Below are 19,050 nucleotides of genomic sequence, written 5' to 3'. Positions count from 1 at the left end.
GCTGTAACCCAAAAATCCTGTTCTCCAACAACAGAAATGATTTTCAGAGAACACAGCCCACACCTCTAAAAACAATACAAGAGCGATGGCTGCCAGCAGGGGATTAATTTCAGCCCACCATCGTTCCTCCGCCTCATTCTATCCTTTTACCCTGGGAGATGGTGTTGTCATACTGCTGGACATGGGCCCAGGGTGTGAGTGAGTTTAACTAAACAAAAACACTCCAGCCTCAACCGGGGGACTCATGCCTCAGTCAGACCTCCATAAAAACAGCTCTGGTCTCTGTTCACATGCTTGTTTCCAACACAAAATAAAACAAGCATCTGGTTATCTCTTACTAGTAAGGCTTTAATAAACCAAGAGAGGAATGTCAGTGAAACTAGGAGGACCTGGACTGTTGTGAGCACAGTCTGACACTAGGTGGTAATCTTGTGTTTCAAATGAGTTTCATCAGTGTTTCCCTTAGTAACCTATGAGAGGTTGTTTCAATTGAATGGGCTAATGTTTCAACACATACGGTGAATAACAGCAATAATCTACTACCTGAGATGAATCAGATTTAACATTGTTGTAATGATGTTTTTACGAGAGTTAAGGATCAGAGTATTTCTCCCAACAGCAACTAACAAATACCTTTTGTATTGCTAGTAGATGTGATGCAATTTCCCCTCAGGAGTATCCTTCAGACTAGAGGGCAGAGAACGGGAACTTTTCCTAGTGTGGAGAACCTCCCTTGAGGGAGTGTGAAGACCGAGCAGCCGCTGCTTGCTGCAGGGCCACTCTGCCTAATTCCTTAGATTAAAAGCAGCAGTGGGTGGCTGTAGGTTCCTGGGCAGCATGAAGACAATCTAAACAGCATCATGATTAGAAACGTACCGAGCATGAGGCTTTCATTAGTCACAGACTGAAAACACAGCACAACACTGTAGAGCAAGTCTCAATGTGCCTGCCAATCAAACACACAGTCATAAATGTGACACGTTAGACTGATGAGCTCTCCAACACACTGATAGAGACATCTTTGTGGTTAAATGAGTAAAATGGACAAGCCAGTATATAAAGCATTTCCCTTTTATTAAATGGAGGTAATTACAAGTTGAACATCAACAGTTTGTACAACACAACCAGGTGGAGTATTTTACAATTTACTGGTCCAAACACAACCTGATCAGTTTAAAAATCACTTTTGTCACATTCATTAAAGTTCAACAATATAGTAGCAAGCTTAGAATAAAAATCAAACAAACAATAAAGTAAAATGAAAAAACACTTTGCCCTTATTCCAGGAGTCAAATGACTCACTGGTGGAAGATTTGACGTAAACATAATTTGAAGTGGTAAACCTTGTGCATTTATGGTTCAGACTTGATCAGCAGCTTTCTCAAATAAAATCAGACTGATCTACATAAAGTGAATGATCATCCACATGGGGCAGTACGAAGTCTGTCAGAAGGTTAAAATGGAAAAATATTTAAAAACAACATACATAGAAGGAAGTTACTGACTCATGACCCGTTCTTGCATTGCTGTGCATTAAACCTCTCCTATCTCATTCCCTAGCAAGATAAAGAAGAAAAAGCTGATTTCTTTGAAGTGTGCATTGCATTTTCCCAACAGCTCATACGAGTCGATTTTGGTACAATAGTGAGATAAAGGCAGTGAAAAAAAACCCTTTTAGTGTTGAGAAAAACGTCCCCATAAACAAACTGCCCGAGGTGATGCTGATTAGAATCTGGCTAGTTCCTTTCTTTATACAGTACTGAGAATACGTGGCACAATTTTCCCTTTCTTTTCTTTAGTGCGCAGTTTTGGGGGGGGGGGGGGGGGGTCAGGAGCTCCTTGCCAATGTGATGACAATGACAGAGAGGCTGATGATACCCATGATCAAACCGAAGACCACCAGGAAAAGAGCCTAGAAACACAAAGAGCATATCAAACAACTGTTGCAATCCTGTTAAATCAATTAAAACATGTAACCTTGAGTTGGTAAGTCAAATAGAATAATATTATTTTGTTGCTGTAAATTAACAATGTTCCAACAGTGTGTAGTTACCCCAATGGAATCAAAGGTTTTGAGGGGTCGGCCGCTGATCTTGAGGTAGAAAATGCCAGGGAAGACAAACAGCAGGCAGCTGGATGTGGTTGATCCTGGCAAAGAAACAGAAAAATGTGTCTTATAATTGCAGATTCTTAAACTGTTGAAGCGGCACTGCACCATTAATAATGTAAAAGTAGAGACTGTGAGGTTAGCCAGTAAAATCAATAATTGTGAATAGTGATATCTGGGCTGAGATCTTGAGCACTTTCAATGTCTGCTGTAGTCAAAAACACATTCACAGCCAAGCAAACTTACTTACTTATTGCCCCAAAATAACGAGTATATTATTCATGAAGACTATTAAATCTCTTCTTTATACAAATACAACACCTACCCACTACTCCAAACACTTCTCTGATATCTGGCACAAAGACAGCCATCAGCAGGACAACACCCAGAATGATTAGAGTCGTGATGATGTGGATCAGCCAGGAGAAGGGTCGATCTCCCCGCAGGAGCAAGATCACAGCTTTACGTGCCTGCAGCACACACACACAAAGTTCAGTGTAAAAAAAAACCATACTCACAGAGGTATAATTAGTTACTTTTATCTGATCCAGTAAGAAATGAAACATCTAGAAACATTTATTTTATTTAAAATTCAGTTCACACACAAATAACAATAAATTGACTTCATTATTCTAAATGATCAAGTTAACTACCAATAAAAGCTGTAGAGCCAAGATTAAATATACTGAGTTTTACATTAGAGACTAGTCAAACAACTTCAAACATTCAGGGAACTATATAACTTTATTTAGAATATCCTGTGATCAGTGAACTTACAGGGAATTGAATGAGCGGCACGGTAAGCAACACGGAGAGCAGGATGGCCAGTCGGACTGTCATCACCATGATGTCATGATGCAAGTATGTGTCGTAGCTGAGCAAGAGCTGAGAGTCTACATGAGCTGTGAGGAGGAGACAAGAAAAGAGTGAGGGTACAGGCCAGCGGACAAGAGAGGGCCAAGTTTAGTCGCTATAGTATTTCAAATATGTAGATAAAATATGAGTGATTCAAAAACTATACAAGAACATCAATAAAAGGAAGAGCAGTAAACCTGTACAACATTGGAAAGAGTGTCAAAAATCTGGGAGAGAGAGAGAGAGAGACAGAGTGGGGAATGACATGAGGGAAAGGAGCCACAGAACGGATTCGAACCTGAGCCACCCACAGGGCTTCAGAAAAAAATAGATTTTGACAGTGTATTGAGGACCACTGTTGTTTTCAAACCCAAATATCCAATCAATGTCAATAGCAGAGAAACTAGCATTATGGCCTTTTCTCTTTAAGTATTTAAACATTTTACAAAGTTTACTCTTTGTTTCAGTTCCAGATTCAGACAGTTTCATAAATATACCACACATTAACACACAAGAGCACAGTGTTTAGTTATAATGGTGTTTGCGTGCGGGCTTACCGTAGAAAGTGAGGTAGCCAAAGAGTGCAGAGATGAGGTAAAGCAGGAGTGTGAGGCTGATGCTGACATTTGTAACGTTCTGCATCCTCTTCTTAGTGGGTCTGAAAATCACAAAGACACATTCACTGAGCAACATGATAAGAAAGCAGGTGAGGAGTAAGTCAATGAGAAAGTGAGATCTGACCGGTCCAGTTCGCAGTAAATTGGCAGGATGGTTGTGTGGCACAGGAAGGAGAAGGCCATGGTGGGGATGGCGTAGGCACTCTGTAAGACACATGGGATGGATCACAGCTGTCATTTACAAATCATCAGCTCATAATGTTACAAAGGAGTGAGAGGATAGGTGCATCAAGGTGAGGGTTATGTGGTTTTTATTAGGAGTGATGTTGAAATGTCAGCAAGTTTGGAACTTGAAGGAACGCTTTTAAAAAATAAAAAAAATTATAAAGTTGCGTTTTGAAAAGAGGATCAAATGTGGGGTTTGGACTATTCTACATACCATATTTATGTATGGCCTTCACATGTAACATACATAAGAAGCAGCTGCACACTGCATTGATTTCTTATGCATTAAGAAAGTCAAACTTCTACAGCTAAAAACTTCTCACCTTGCCACCTTGTAGAGAAATGTGGAGAAAAGAAAACCTTGTTTCATAGACATACCTTACTGGAGATGACAAAAAGCTTTGGTGTGCATTCTGTGCCAGAAGAATTTGATGCCTGGAAGAAGTAAGAGGGAGAATGTTAACGTGTTAAAACTGCTGTAATTCTAACCTGTAAATGAGAGAAGAAGAAAGCTGGTTTGCATCCCCTGGCTTTGGAGCTAAATCTAAACAAGCGTCTGAGAAACCATGTCAGATCTGAAGCGCTATTAAGGTCGGTATAATTCCAAGAGGCCAGAGGTCATTTCCAGTCTGATGCAAGGTCACATGAACTTCCTCCACCCTCAGGAGGACTGGCACCGTTCAGCACGCAGCCTTCTCTGGTCCTCATCAGCCAGTTGACACAGTCAGTAAAATCAGGTCTCCTGGGTTTCCCCTTATAATCCTGCAGCCATGACCGTCTGGTCCAGACTACAGAGCTCCATCCTACAGTTTCTTACATGCGTGTGTGTTTGTGTGGACATAAGTGGTTGTTGTTACCCGGAATGTATCTGCAAGTGTGGTCATATTGCGAGGCAGTGGGCAGGGGATAGCCCATTTCTTCACCACAACCTGGAGAGACGTTAACACAGCTTGTCAACAACAGCAATATATATATTTTTTTTTAAATAATTTTGAAAGGCCAAAAGGGATATACACTGGAGACTCACCACAATTGCAAAGTACAGCATGAATAAGAAGGCAATACCACTGGTGTAGCCAAGAAAGCCTGCAAGAGTCAGAGAACAGATCTGTTGAGAAACAACAATTTAAACCAGTCAATCAGAAAAATAAAAGATGCTACTTGAAATCTCCACTCACCTATTTTAGGTGACATAGACAGAGGTAGAATAATACAAAGTGAGACGAGGATCAGAAGCACCCTGCCGTCTTGATACCAGGCATCCCTGCAAAACAAGTACACATGAATTATTAAAAAGGCTGAAGCTGAATCAAGCAACATTTCCCATCATCATCATCATCATCATCATCATCATCTTCATCTTCCTGCTCCTGCAGTGGATGTCATGGATAGCACAGATTAATCTTCAGCGCTTTAAAACGGACCTGCTCTGGAAAATGTGTCTCCATTTTGTGCTCAAATACAGAGCGACAGATTCATCATGTGGTACGAATTAAGGGCTTTAGCTCTTGCAAACCGTAACAATTATGTAATTCACATGCAAACGTCGTGTCACTCTGTCATTTGAGACCACATTTCACTTTTCGGGTTTTTTTTTTTGGAGAGGGGGGAATAATATTTTCCTTTGCAAAGGGATCGCCTTGACGGTTTATTTGGGATTGGGGAGCTAAAGGAGGAGAATGAGGAGGAGGAGGAGGAGGGGTGGCGTTTGGAGGTGACACATGTGGAAGGCATGCTGGCTCCGCTGGGGTCGGGGTCGGAGTGCTGCCTGGCGCTGCTGTGGGCTGGACGGCAGCGTGGGGGTCATGAGGGACCGGCTCCAGCTCTCTTTATGGGGCTCCCACAGTCAGCAGCACCTGCTCCGACCACATCAACACCCACTGACCCCTGTTTGGCAGTTTCACAGCTGCGGCGTTAGCAGAGGCGCGGATGGATTTGTCTGCGTCTACACTAGTTTCTGCCCCGTAACTAGATGTCAGCGTGAACTCGGCTCTGACCTTGATTCCCTCTTGTCCCGTCACTTCAACCTCAACCTAAGTTTAGATCTAGCGCTCGACCACAGCGTCGCTAACCCTCTGCTCCACTTGTACAATTCGTTAAGCAGACACAGGGATGTAAGGAAAAAAAATCTCCAACCCCACTAGGATCCGGCTCGAGGCTTACTGTAAAGACACAGGATACCTAGACGAACCATGAAATGTGGAACATTTCACGCTATAACAAGATGCAGGATCGCTCTCGGTTAAGTTTGACTGCCAATGAGTCAATCTGCACATAGTGTTGAAGATCAGCATAAATCTGGCCAATGCGGCGCATAAACCAAATCCACAGCTGTGCATGTATTGGGACTTGTAACAGAACTGAAACAAGACAGGAGAACTGAAACAGCACTGACTAAGAAAAGATTGAGCACTACTTATGTTTTCACTCTGCCATATTGTGATAAATTGGCAAGAAAAGAAAGGAAAAGAAGCTTTTTTTTAATATAAAACAACTCAATTTATTTATGCTTTGATGGGATTAAGTGTGTGTGTCTGTTAACATCCCAAAGCCGCTCATTAACAGAAATGTTGTGTTTCCCCTCAGCAGTGAGCTGTAATTAGGATGGCAAAACTGATATCCCCTTGTATCAGTCTGATTCCGGGGAACATGTGCGAGAGATTTAGGGGTGAAAGGAGAGTGCTAATAAAAAGCAGCTGTGTGTAGAAGATACAGATGTTGACAGATCGGCTGAGAGCAGCTACATATCTTTGCTTAAAACCAGTGTGGCCAATAATAATGTGATAGAAGTTACTTTCTTGGCCTCGGCCTACAGGCTCGTCCTCGTAGACCAATGAAAGACAGCGGCTGCTGATGATGCATGATGAATGGCTCTCTGTTGTACATTTCCTCTGGGCAGGCTTCAGGCTACACAACATATAGTTTGCTTCCACATCTCAGACACAAAGTAGTGCACTGTGGTTTTGTTAAAAGATCGTCTTCCTTGCTTTATACAAAGATTTCTCATTATATGAACGGTTTTATTTTTGTGGAGCCGATGTGTCAAGTTTGACTTATTTAAATCATAGGTACAATCTACAACATCATGGGAACAGGAATGACTCATTCGTTATCTGCTAATGCAGCTAATCTAAACGGATGGCTTGGTTTTACCCGCAGCTGTGACAGATTTTCAACCAAATATCCTTATTGGCAAAGGACTGGGCTCAAAGTGATGAATATACCTACCCTGTGCCGTGTGAGCTCAAGAAGCTGTTGATGGCTGCAGGGAGCTCGGACTTCAAGATGAACAGATAGGAAGACATGGCTGAGGGGAAGAGAGGAGGAAAAAAGGGTCAGATCATTTATTTTGTTGTGTATAAAAGGAGGCAAAAAAAGAAGAAAAAAAAAGCACATAATCCACCAAACTTTGAAATCATAAACACAACATATCATTGCATGATTTCATGGTGTGTGTGTTGTCCAGTGCAGGGGCGTGTGGGGTTTGGCTGCTCTGAGTTAATACAGATGGGTGGGGTAAAAGCTCAAGGGGATCACTAGAAAAGCCTCCGGAGTGGAGGAGCAGACGTTATGCAGATCTTTTCGACCGCTGGAGAGCCGGAGAAGCATGAAGAGGTGAGGAAGTTTAGGGGGGGAGGAATGCTAACAATAATGATCTCTGACGCTAATCCAGGTATTTCTCCCTCTGCTCCACCTCTTTAGGAAACAGGATATTATCAGCCTCCGACGGGCTCCAACATCCTTCCAGAGACAGCCAATCAGAGAGGGGATCAGGGTCACTTCCTAAGGTTCATACCAGCCTCAATAACATCAGGAGGAAAACCTGAAACGGGTGTCAAAGGAGTCAACCAATGGGGAGGGTGTTTCTGGTTGAATGGGGATGCAGATACAGCGTGTGGTCAGTCATAAAGGGAGAGTGTGTTAAGGGACTTCCATTTGGGGAAGCCAGGCAGAGCTAGCTGGAGTTAGCTGGGACCTTACAGCCTCAGGGGCAGGTCTTGCACTCGCCGTCAAATAAGCCTAGACCATAATCCCTCAGATCCTGTCTTTGTTTATGAAAGAAAATTCCTCCAATAACCCTCCCAGCCCACACAGACACTCACTCTGTGAAAAGCTAATACCATTTGTGAGCACTTAAATCTGTCAAAAAAAAGAGGTTATTTTGAGGTGGGAATGGCTTTGGAGTTTTTGCTGCAAAAGTTCATCCATAAACTTAAAAAAAAGCCATAAAAAAGGAAAATGATTTTAACCACGTAACCACACTGAAAGGGATCACACAACAGGCATGATGCAATGGTGTAGTCTCATGCAGTTTGTTAGCCATACCACAACAATGTTTTTCATGGGAAATCCTGGAGGGATCATACTTACATCTCTAAACAACAGAAGGCCCTTGAGTGAAGAAAAAGGATTGTTATTGGCCAACGATGGAGGAAACCATAGTCTAACAGGGTGCATCTATGTACACATTTCATGAACATGTATGTGTGTGGTCAGCACATAGGAAGAGAGAGTGTGTCATAAGACAGAGCCACTTTCAATTCATTATGATGGAACAGAGGGGCGGGCTGAGTAAGCCCTGGGCTGGTCAGTAATTAAGGTCAATTGGCCCATCAGGCTTTGGCAGTGCAGATGAATGTTTAGCCAGAGTGAGGCTAATTGCACTCTTATAAAAGGGGAGGGGGCCCAGGGTGCAGACAGATGCATGCCGGAGTGCCGGCTCTCACACTCTCACACATACTGCCCCATGCTGGGAAAACCACAAACATACCAGAGGGCACGGCAGTAATCCACTCAGCCAGGCCGCTAATGACTGCAGAGGAGCGATCACCTCAGCTCTGCACTGTATGACGAGAGCGGTGCGTGGCTGAAAGGACAGTGAAAAGCAGAGAAAATTGTGGGGTTGGGGGTTTCACCATCAGTGATCAATTAGATGAGAAGTCAGGTTTCATGCCCATGGGAAGGGGCCGAGGGGACAGCGGCTTCAGAGTCAAAGGTTATCAGGGAATCTGGATAATAGCCTCACAGAAGAGAGGAGTTCAGGTTTCTGATCACCAGTAGGAGGCACTATAAGCCTCCAAAATAAACTTCTGACCCTGCTGTATTTTGAAACCTCTTCACCACTCTGTTTCTGTAAAAAACCCCAAAATCACTTTATGTCCAAAATGTCAGAAATAATGTATGAAACTGTGCAGTCAAATGGGAGCTGACTTACCACCAATGTTTTGGATGAGAACAGCAATTCCAACCAGCACCTACAAAGAATTTCAAAAAAAGGCGGTTAGGAGGAATATTTGGTTTGATTCTTTGTTTGACACTAATCCAAAAGACAAAACTTACCTTTCCTGGTTTTTGTAAGGCTCTCTCGCCAAGTCCTTCATATGAGTTAATACCTATGGGAGTCAAATCAAAAGCAATCAGAAATTCTCAATTGAATAGAGGGCTTACCAATTTAATCCCACCATGCGAAGTTTAAAATTAATAAAGCACTGCAGAAGAACACAGGATGTTATCTTTTTCCTCTTTCTTGTCACAACACTGTGCCTGCCTACATTACCCACAGTACAACTCAACAACCTACAGTTTAGTCCAAGAATTAGGCGTGTTATGCTGGTTGAGGCTAATGTGGTCTGTGGCTTGGAGCTTGAAGCAGATACAGAGGTTTGGTGAACTCACTACTGTCTAACTACACCCCACATTTGTTTTGCCATCTGCCCCAGTCATACACTGACTTAATTGACATCACTTGAGTCAGTTTATTAGATGTAGCAGTAATCTCTGTAGCAATAAAAGACCATTTAAACATTTGACTAGGTAACTTCAAAACCTGAAAACACACTTTATGTGTTAAACAGGTGGAGTTCCTTTCAAAGAGGATCAAATCAGATCAGAAAAAAAATCGTATCAGTATTTTGCTGGTAATTCACAAGAAAACAATCCACTATAATATCATTTTAATCTGTTTTTTCATGTCTCTAAACAACATTGAAACATCCCCCAAATAAAAGACAACTAGGAAATAAACAAAGACAGAAAACACAGACACACAGGAAAACGTGATCTTGATGATTTTTTTTATGCTTTCTGTGCAAGGCAAATTCCCCTAGGGGCAATAAAGATTTCATTCATTCATTTAAGATGGTTTTCCAGTACACCAATCTAAACACGAGTTAGATGAAGAACAAAAATGGTGTACGGTCAAAAAAGGGGGATTAAAGCCCCTGGAATAGGAATGTGCTTATCTAAAGTTAGACTGCATCCACAGTCAGTCTCTCACCTGTTTGGTCACATAGCTTCAGAAGGAGATGTATAGAGTACGCTGCCAGGCTGGAAACTACTACCAACAGGATACTAAAGGGGAGAGGAATAACAGAACAGAAAATAATGTCCATGTGGTTTTAATTCAAAGGCAGAAATATATTCCAACAGCATTGTTATAGACTGTGTGACCTTCTTACCAAAAACCAACTATTCCAGTGTTAGCCATGGCATAAGCTAGACCCAGTATACCGCTGCCCATGATGGCATTCATCAGGTTAAACACAGAGGAGGTGAAGGAGGCTCCTTTAGATCTGGTCTGCACTGATCCCTGCATACACACAGGAGAGAAAACATTCAGCTAAAAGATAAAGAGGTCAACAATAAATGTGAGGATACAGCAGCAGGAGAAACCTCATTATCTTTGTAAGAGCTTTCACAGAATTTTTCGTGACAGAATTAGGAACAACTGGTCGGCCCTGATGATGGATGTCATGAAGCAACACTGCTCTGGCATGCGGGATCAGGGAATGGGAATGGATGGGGTGGGATTTGAGCTGCTGGCTCTGGGACAGCTGCCTGAGCTCAGGATAAGGGGAGCTGCCCAAACTGCTTGACCTCTGTAATAGGGGATATCCTGGAGAGAACGAGTGGCAACTCTGGTGTCAGTGTCACAACAAGCTTGGATTGACCCGCTAGCTGCTGAATCTGAATCACCCTGAGTCACAGTAGTGGAAGGACTGGCAATAGAGTATGTAAAAACAAATGTACACTACACTATTAAGAAGTATATCTATTCATATCATGGAGGCATTAATCATCAGCTTTCTGATCGAGGGGGGGAGCATATCCCAACATGCACCAGAAAAAGCCGTACATGTTTAACAATAAGTGGTATAATCAGTGTACTTAATGTGATGAAGTAAATGGTTGTATCTACTGTATCCACTTCCTTTGAGTGTGTGAGAACGGCTCTGATTAATCAAGCAGATAATGAAATGGAGTTTCTTTCATCCACCTATGCAGGTCAGGTTAATCAAAAATCTCTGCATGAACCCTACATGGAGCCAAACTTTTCAGAGGGCCTTTTAAGACAGAAACTAACCTAAAACTAGAAGTACAGGTCGCAGCATATACTGTTCTTGAACGCTTCCTTGAATTGATTTGTATGTCCGAACTATTTTATTTTCGTCCTAGATCTGTGGAGACAAACTTAAATCCAAAACCTTCACAAGATGATACCAAAGCTACTGAAAACCTGATTCATTTCTAAGACAATGTGAGAACACAATGGCATTGCCAAAATAGGTTTTAAAGGAATGTGCCTGACAGTTTTATCAAAGATACAGTTTTATTAAGCACTAATTTACCAATAAACTCTACAAAAAAATATCCCCATCCACATTGTACTTTAGCTGTTGTTGATATTCCTCTTATATATACATACATTATATATATATATATATATATAATGAGTCATTTGTATCATGTCCAGAGGTGTCAAAAGTATTGACATTCATTTCTCAGGTAGAAGTATAGATACTAGGGTTTAAAAAGACTTCTGTAGAAGTTGAAGTATCAACTCGAGCTTTTTACTCAAGTAAAAGTGTAAAAGTACTGGTTTCAAAACTACTTAAAGTATAAAAGTAGAAGTAATGTAAGGGGGAAAAAAATGCCATTAAGGACAAAAGCTTAGGCCGAGCCACAGAAGCCTATAGTGCACTACCCCACCTGCCCAAAAAAACTTTTTCTAAAGGCCATAATGACTATAATGTTATATTAAAATGTTAATGTTGAAACATTTGGGATGCACCTGTTTCAGCCGCATTCATGCCCATTGAAAATGAACGCATTTTAGTACAATGCAAATACATTAAAGAACCATATATGTGTACTACTGAGCATTAACATGTGTTTCATGGAGAGGAAGATATGATCACTAGTTGCCTTTAGTGTGGTGTGATTTGTGTCATGTGCAGGTGCGATGGATCGCGTACAAACCAATAGGGTGGTATGTGTGTATGGTATATGTTTATACTTCTCATCCAACCACAATCAAATTCACTCTATCCGGATGGCGCGATTTATCTGGTTGTTTTTTGTGTGTGTGTTTTTTGAACGATGACAAGCCGGAATGAAAACAAGCCGAAATGAAACAGGAGTAACGAGGCTATTTTTAAAATAATAGAGTAGAAAGTACAGATAATTGCGTGAAAATGTAACAAGTAGAAGTAAAAAGTCGGCTGAAAAATAATTACTCCAGTAAAGTATAGATACCCAAAAATTCTACTAAAGTAAGGTAACATAGTATTTGTACTTAGTTACTTGACACCTCTGATCATGTCCAACATTTAATCAGATTTTACTCTTGTTGTCCTTGTGTCATTCTGTGTGCTCCTGCTGAAGAAAAAAACCATACATAAAACATATTACTGTTGGTGTAGATAATCTGAATCTGTCTCCCAGTCAGTTTATTTCTGATGATATAATAATGTTAACATCCTGAAGGGATTCAATTCTCATTGATTGATTGTGATTACTCATAGAATGCTTTTTAAGCTGGTTCCCATTGTACTTTGTCAAGACATATTTACATTTGACTAGATTTAAGCAAACATTTAAGTTAATTCTGTTCAAATGAAGGTGAATACGTATGAGAGAGCTACAGAAATCCCATTTTAGGGCAGAAGAACATATTACATAACTGATTTATGAAGATCAAGCTTGTGTAAAATGTGGAAGTACAAAAAGAGACATGTCTAATAAATTATCAACTGCATAAAAAAAAATATGTATGACTACATCCTCATTGCAATAATTCCACTGAAAATAACATAGTTCTGCTTTTAGACAGAACTTCCATTTGAGTGCTGACATGTGCAGAAAGCAGAGGACACGTGATGTCCATGAACTTAAACTTTACTGTTAACGAGCTCAAAAATACATTGTACTTTCTTTAATACTTACATTTCCTAATAAAGGTGAAGTCTCGTTGCGTTCTGTGTCTCCGGCGTTTATTCCACTGTATGAGTCTGTGTGTTTGTCTGCATTGATGCTCATTTTCTAAAAAAAAAATACAATAAAAATAAGACACAAACTAAAAGTAACAAACCACCGCTGCTCCGGGTCAGACTTCAAAAACACTCCTGCTAGCGTGGCGACGAGAAGCTGCAAAGTTATGAACCCATCAGGGTCAGAAATCACTTTTAAACTCTCCTCTAATCAGCCGGTCAGCTGCTGACTGTTGTTGTTGATCACCCACGTCACGTGCTGCTCTTTTCTGTCGCATTTGAAGCGTCGGGAATTATACTATCCAATCAGAGGCGGACTCTGCACTCGTCTGACCAATCAGCAGTCGGCTCTTGGTCGATCACTGATGACGCATTCGAAGCATGCCCGAGAGCGGAGGATGAGGAGGTGAGTTCTACTCGTGATAAAGAAAGGTGAATTATTGTGTATCCAGCCTACTATTTTGTAAGATGTGTTTCTCATTTACAGTTAGAATATATGTTTTTACTTTTCATGCTCACGGCAGTAGTCTTTGTTGTCATTTCAGGCTCCTTATAAGAGTCTTTGCATCTGTACAGCCTCAGAGAAACTTCAAAGCTGCTGTTGTCTACCGGAGCCACTTGTCTGCTTCTTCACCGCCAGCCTCGTCTGTTCCTGGCTTTGTTTTGACGCCCACAATGGAGCATAAACTGTACCAACCCCCTCCAGATGTTCGGGGTATGACCTGTCTGGACAAAGAGGCCTTCACTCAGACCATCTCTGTCCCAGCTCTACGGGTGCCGACTCGGGTTTTAAACAAAGTGGTCAAGAGCCTGAAGAAGTCCACCATCCAGCGCCCTGGCATGCCCAGAGTGCTCCAGGAGAAAGAGGAGGGCAGTGACTTTCGGTTAGTCCTGCTGGACCCTCACAGGGTGACTTCGCCCACCTCTTTCAGTGAGGCCGAGGCCGAGGCTCTGAGGTCTTTCAGTGTCCCTCAGGAGCTGCAGCACTACGACCTGAGGCTCACCTACGACAACTTGAAGAGTGAAGAGGTGCTGGAGGCCGTGCTGCCTCAGGGTCAGGATGTGACTTCTTCTTTCAGCAGGGTGGGACACATCGCACACATGAACCTGAGGGACCACCAGCTGCCTTACAAGAACCTCATAGGTGACAGATTTATGTTTCTACGCTCGTTTATCGAGAACCTTCCTTCAATTCTGCACCCGGTTGTATATATGTGTTTTATTAGTTATAAGCTTTGCAATTATTAATTTGAAATGAGAAATGTCAAAGTCAGTATGAAGTGAAGTTTGATACAAAGTTGAGTCGAGGTTTTACACTTGTGTGCCCTACAAACCTCATGAGCAATGTTTTGACCCCCCCAAGAATCACAAGTGTGAAGACTCTATAGAAGACAAATCACAGCATTAACATTTAATTTGGCAAATAATCCCTTCAAAAGATTTGTTGACATGTTATCAGTTTTGAGCTAAAACACTATTTTTTTTTTTTTTAAATCTTCTTAGGATAGTTCTTGGTTTAAATTTCACATAATTTGTAAATTTAAAAATTTGTTCCTGTGTACATTTTTTTATTAATGTAAAGTATTTTATTCCTTTTTAATTCTTAAGTCATGTTCTAATTAGTCTAATTTTAAGGAGCATAATTGAACAGATAATGGATTTCGGAGTTACAAAGTGACATTGATTGTTGACTTCTTGGCTGCTTCCAATGTAGGTCAAGTCATCATGGACAAAAATCCTGGCGTCACCTGTGTGGTCAATAAGACAAACACGATCGACTCCACTTACCGCAACTTTAAGATGGAGATGCTGGCTGGAGAGGAAAACATGGTCGCCAAAGTAGGTTTAATCGTGAATCCTGGTAGAAAAACCATCAGGTTAATGATACTGACACGATTAGGTCATTGATTAATGGTGGATATACTCTTTGTGCTGCAGGTAAGAGAAAACGGGGTGGCATACGAGTTTGATTTTTCTCGTGTGTACTGGAACCCCAGGCTGAGTACTGAGCATCAGCGCGTGGTGCAGCTCGTCAAACGTGGGGACACCGTGTTCGATGTGTTTGCCGGCGTTGGTCCCTTCGCCATCCCTGCCGCCCGCTCCGGTGCCAACGTGGTGGCCAACGATCTCAACCCAGAGTCCTACCGATGGCTTCAGCACAACTGCAAACTCAACAAGGTGGAGAGCAAAGTCCGGACCTTCAACCTCGACGGACGAGCGTTCATCCGGGGACCTGTGAAGCAGGAGCTGCCTGCGCTGCTGAAGAACAAAGCTGGAATCCATGTGGTGATGAACCTGCCCGCCTTGGCTCTGGACTTCCTGGATGCATTCAGGGGCCTGTTGCACAGAGAGCATGTCTGTGAAGAGAGCCTACCCACAGTGCACTGCTACGGCTTCTCAAAAGATAATGAACCTGAGACAGACGTGGTGAAGAGGGCGTCCAGTAGCCTTGGATTCCCCGTGGAGGAGCGGTGTTCAGTGCATTTTGTGCGCAATGTAGCACCAAACAAGGATATGATGTGTGTGACATTCACACTCCCCAAAGAGGTCCTCTTCAGCAGTGATCATGAGCAGACAGGTGAGGGTTCATTCATTAAACCGTGCTAACTCAAGTTAGACATTAAAAGACAACAAGGTGTCTCTAAGTATGAGACGCTTAACTGCGGTGTGCTGTACAGGAAGCCTTTGGCCATGAAGACATTTAGAGGTTATTTATCCTACAGATAGTTTTCTCAGTTCTTAAAGATGGATTTTTAATCCTTTTCAACACATTCAACAGTTTACATTTTGTGTGAAAATCAACAGTAGATCTCTGCATTTCAGACTTAAAGTGATATAGAAATATAACCATCAGCTCTGGATCTTTTTCATCTTCTAGTATCATTCACTCCTCTTCAAAATCACAAAGTGTTTATGATCATGAACAGATGGTAGTTATTGAAAGTGTTGTTTTTTTTTGTACTGCCAGGTGGACCATAGACTATTTTCCCACTTGAACGATAATAAAGTTGCATTTGATTCTAAACACATTTTATTTGTCCACAGAGTCGTCAAGAGAACCACCACCAAAAAGACAGAAATGTGAGGAAGCTACAGGTTCAACGTGATGATCGTATTAACCGTGTACTGTAAGGAATCCAAGAACAAAATTAAAGTTGAGATTTTTTTTTTAACAAAGTCATCCTTTTTTTTTTTTTATGTCTTTGCATCTTCTCTGAAGAAAGCAGAATTTAGGAGAGCTGTTATTCAGAGACTGACAAATCTTCAAAGTTGTTTCACTTCAAAATAAAAATGTGAAGACAGAAACATCTCATTGGTCACTGTGATTTATTTGAATGTTAAAAAAACACAAGATATTTAAAAAAAATAATACAAACCCTGACACAAATTCAGAGAACTACCTCAGTGGCATTTGCCTGCTCCTCAGTGGCAGCAGGGGCATTTACAGTCCTTTTTTTTGTCAAACTTCTCACCAGTGTGTGATGTGGATGTGTTCATCGTTTCAGAGGGAACAGGCCACTGAATGCGTCCTGAAGGGCTCGATGACAAGCCAAAGCTGAGTTGTATCCTCCAGCTGTGTCCTGAGGCATGGCAGCCCGCACGTGGTTCAGATACCTGAGAACACACAGAGAGAGCCCTGGTCAGGAACAGCAGTGAACTATTTTGTAAATAAAGTGACTGAGTGGCAGCCTGGTTTAAAGAGCAGTTCCTGTGAGTGTAACTTGAGTGAAAGTTTATTCTTCATTAAATCCACACTTGAAGTTATTTTCTCTGGCTCTCTGCGACCCTTTGGCCCTTTGATGAGATCAATGAAGACAGACGTACCCATACACTAACACTGAAACACCTTGTGCCTAAAAGCCTCTCCAACATGGCTCTATTAAAGTATTATGGGTATCTTTTATTTTTTAAGTGCTTACAGATGTAGCCTGCCAAAGCCTCTTTTCAGGTTCTCGAGCGAAGCCAAAAGTCACTGTTTATTTTCATAGTCGTGCACAGACAGAAAAACAGTCGAGCTGCTAATTTAGTCTCCACATCTTGTCCCTGCATTGAAAGATTCCCCTCTACTCATGACTTGTGTTTGTACAGAGGGGGGCTGACCTGTGTCCCCCAAACCGGCTAATCCTTCCTCCACTGTTTTGTGCCATCAAAAGAGTACAGGAAAGTAGCACACATGATCTGTGCTGTTTTTTTTTTTTTAAAGCATTTGACTGGAAAAAAGAAAAGAAGAAAGAAGCAAAATCTTCCAAGAACTGAGACAACACGTAGCTCTGCCTGTCAATACTTCCCCCCCCCCCCACCCTGCAGGAATCATATAGTCCTAAAGCCCTCACACGAGTCTGGCTTTGTGGCCCCTGTTCCTGTGAGCCGGGGAAACTTCAAAGTGAGATGAAAATCAAGAGCACAGACAGCCCTCTGTGATTTCTGTGACCATTCAAGCTGCTTTACAGAGTAACCCAACACCTGTGGGGAGGCTCAGTGAGATCGAGAGTTGAAGTATGTGTGTGTGTGTGTATGAATGAGAGATGGACGGGGGGGGGGGATGTTGGGCAGACTACACGCATTATAGATTGTATTTGGCTTAATTGTTTTAGGATTTTACAGCATGGTGTGTTCGTAGCCCAATGAAACCGTCACTAAAAAAACTGAATATATTTGCTTACATGAATGTGATTTGAAATACAGAGAGACAAGAAAATGAAACAACATGACCTTGACTTGTCTTGCAGTAAAGACAGTGAAAGTAGAAAGAAGAGTGGCACGTGATGTCAGTCAGGTCTTGCACACAAAGACCACTCATCAGCCACTAGAGAAACAACACACAAGTTCAAAACAGGAGGCCCAGTGATTAATAATAACTTCATTAGGCACAAGCTGCTGTAGCCTGTCCTTCAGAGCACTTGAGGGAGGTCTTCTCATATGGCTTCCTGCATCAGATGAGTGCTATCTATTGATTATATTGTACTGGGGCCTTTTTAATGGTGAAAAAAGTGGGCTATTTACAGCCTGGCTAAGTCTGCTCTTCCTGCTAATCTAATCCCCAAGCTACTCATGTGGTCATTCCTTCCAAGAAAGCTGAGAGCTCTGTGTAACTTTATACCTGCCTGCCCCTGAGGAGAGAGAGAGAGAACATGAAGGAGAGGGAGAGGATGGGGGAGGAAGAGGGTGGGAAGTAGAGAGAGGAGGGAGGATATGAGGTGAAATCACCTTTGGGTATCATCATCCGAACCCTCTTTTCTTAAACCAACCCGTCTGACCTCTGCTCACCCCTAACGCCTGAGGTTAGTTCAGTTCTGCTCCATTAACTCAGCAGCCATATTTGCATCTTCCTGTAAAAGGCCGGCTTGCACACATGTACATACACACGGCCGAGGGTGGATGTTGGTGAAGCTGAAAGATAAACTCCTCACATGACTGTACTTGACAACGCTGAAATATTAACAGTGGACTAAGACGTGCAGCAACATGAAATGCGTTAAAATGTGCGGCACACTTTCCTGAAAAAACAACCCATTTCTTCACTTCCTCCAATCATAAAACAAGATGCAACACACAAGCCACTCTCAAACGGACGCTACGAGACCCTCTGACGCTACTGTTTCACACTGTGTGCACTCACACTGCACCCCCCCCCCCCCCCCCCCCGTCTCCCTTTCTCTCTGAGGACTGGACTGCCTTTTGTTTCTCGGGGCCCTGAAACCCAAGCCGTTTCGGCCGGTAACATCTTTCACTCTCCGGGCCCCACTGGAGCATTAGCTGCAACTCGATATGGGTCTTTTCAAAGCCTCGTATTATTGGGTAAATATGGGTCACTTTGGACTGGCCCATTATGTTGCTTGGTGGTGGTGAGGGGGGGGGGGGGAGTGGGAAAAGACAAGCACAGGTGATAAAGACAACTGAATGACACAGTATGACTGTGTGTGAGTCAGACTGCGTTGCCACAAAGAAATATGACAGGGGGGTTTCCATAAGTATA

At 42.2% G+C, this 19,050-nt stretch overlaps 3 protein-coding genes across 3 annotated transcripts in view; 1 reads left to right on the top strand and 2 right to left on the bottom strand.

Moving 5' to 3' along the window:
- Positions 1–1,045: 1,045 nt before the first annotated feature.
- On the bottom strand, positions 1,046–13,260 carry slc38a6 (solute carrier family 38 member 6). The gene is made up of 16 exons (XM_061063716.1): positions 13,030–13,260; positions 10,263–10,393; positions 10,082–10,155; positions 9,145–9,197; positions 9,020–9,059; positions 7,033–7,111; positions 4,983–5,068; positions 4,832–4,890; positions 4,662–4,733; positions 4,183–4,239; positions 3,704–3,783; positions 3,520–3,620; positions 2,885–3,009; positions 2,433–2,577; positions 2,054–2,148; positions 1,046–1,912 (listed from the first exon to the last, which is right to left on the bottom strand). Exons 1-16 carry the CDS (start codon positions 13,120–13,122, stop codon positions 1,829–1,831), a joined length of 1,374 nt encoding a protein of 457 aa, XP_060919699.1. The 5' UTR covers positions 13,123–13,260; the 3' UTR covers positions 1,046–1,828.
- A 106-nt stretch (positions 13,261–13,366) lies between these two features.
- trmt5 (tRNA methyltransferase 5) lies at positions 13,367–16,381 on the top strand. The gene is made up of 5 exons (XM_061063714.1): positions 13,367–13,479; positions 13,619–14,217; positions 14,788–14,912; positions 15,012–15,651; positions 16,119–16,381. Exons 1-5 carry the CDS (start codon positions 13,439–13,441, stop codon positions 16,178–16,180), a joined length of 1,467 nt encoding a protein of 488 aa, XP_060919697.1. The 5' UTR covers positions 13,367–13,438; the 3' UTR covers positions 16,181–16,381.
- A 2-nt stretch (positions 16,382–16,383) lies between these two features.
- Positions 16,384–19,050, bottom strand: part of mnat1 (MNAT1 component of CDK activating kinase) — a 32,400-nt gene continuing 29,733 nt past the window's right edge. The window contains exon 8 of the mRNA XM_061063717.1: positions 16,384–16,688. Within this exon, the coding sequence (XP_060919700.1) occupies positions 16,568–16,688 (121 nt within the window). The 3' untranslated portion in view covers positions 16,384–16,567. The remainder of the gene's footprint in view (positions 16,689–19,050) is intronic.

This window comes from Labrus mixtus, chromosome 18, assembly GCF_963584025.1.
Source record: "Labrus mixtus chromosome 18, fLabMix1.1, whole genome shotgun sequence".
In the NCBI taxonomy this organism is placed as follows: domain Eukaryota; kingdom Metazoa; phylum Chordata; class Actinopteri; order Labriformes; family Labridae; genus Labrus; species Labrus mixtus.
This window is presented reverse-complemented; position numbering and strand designations above follow the sequence as displayed.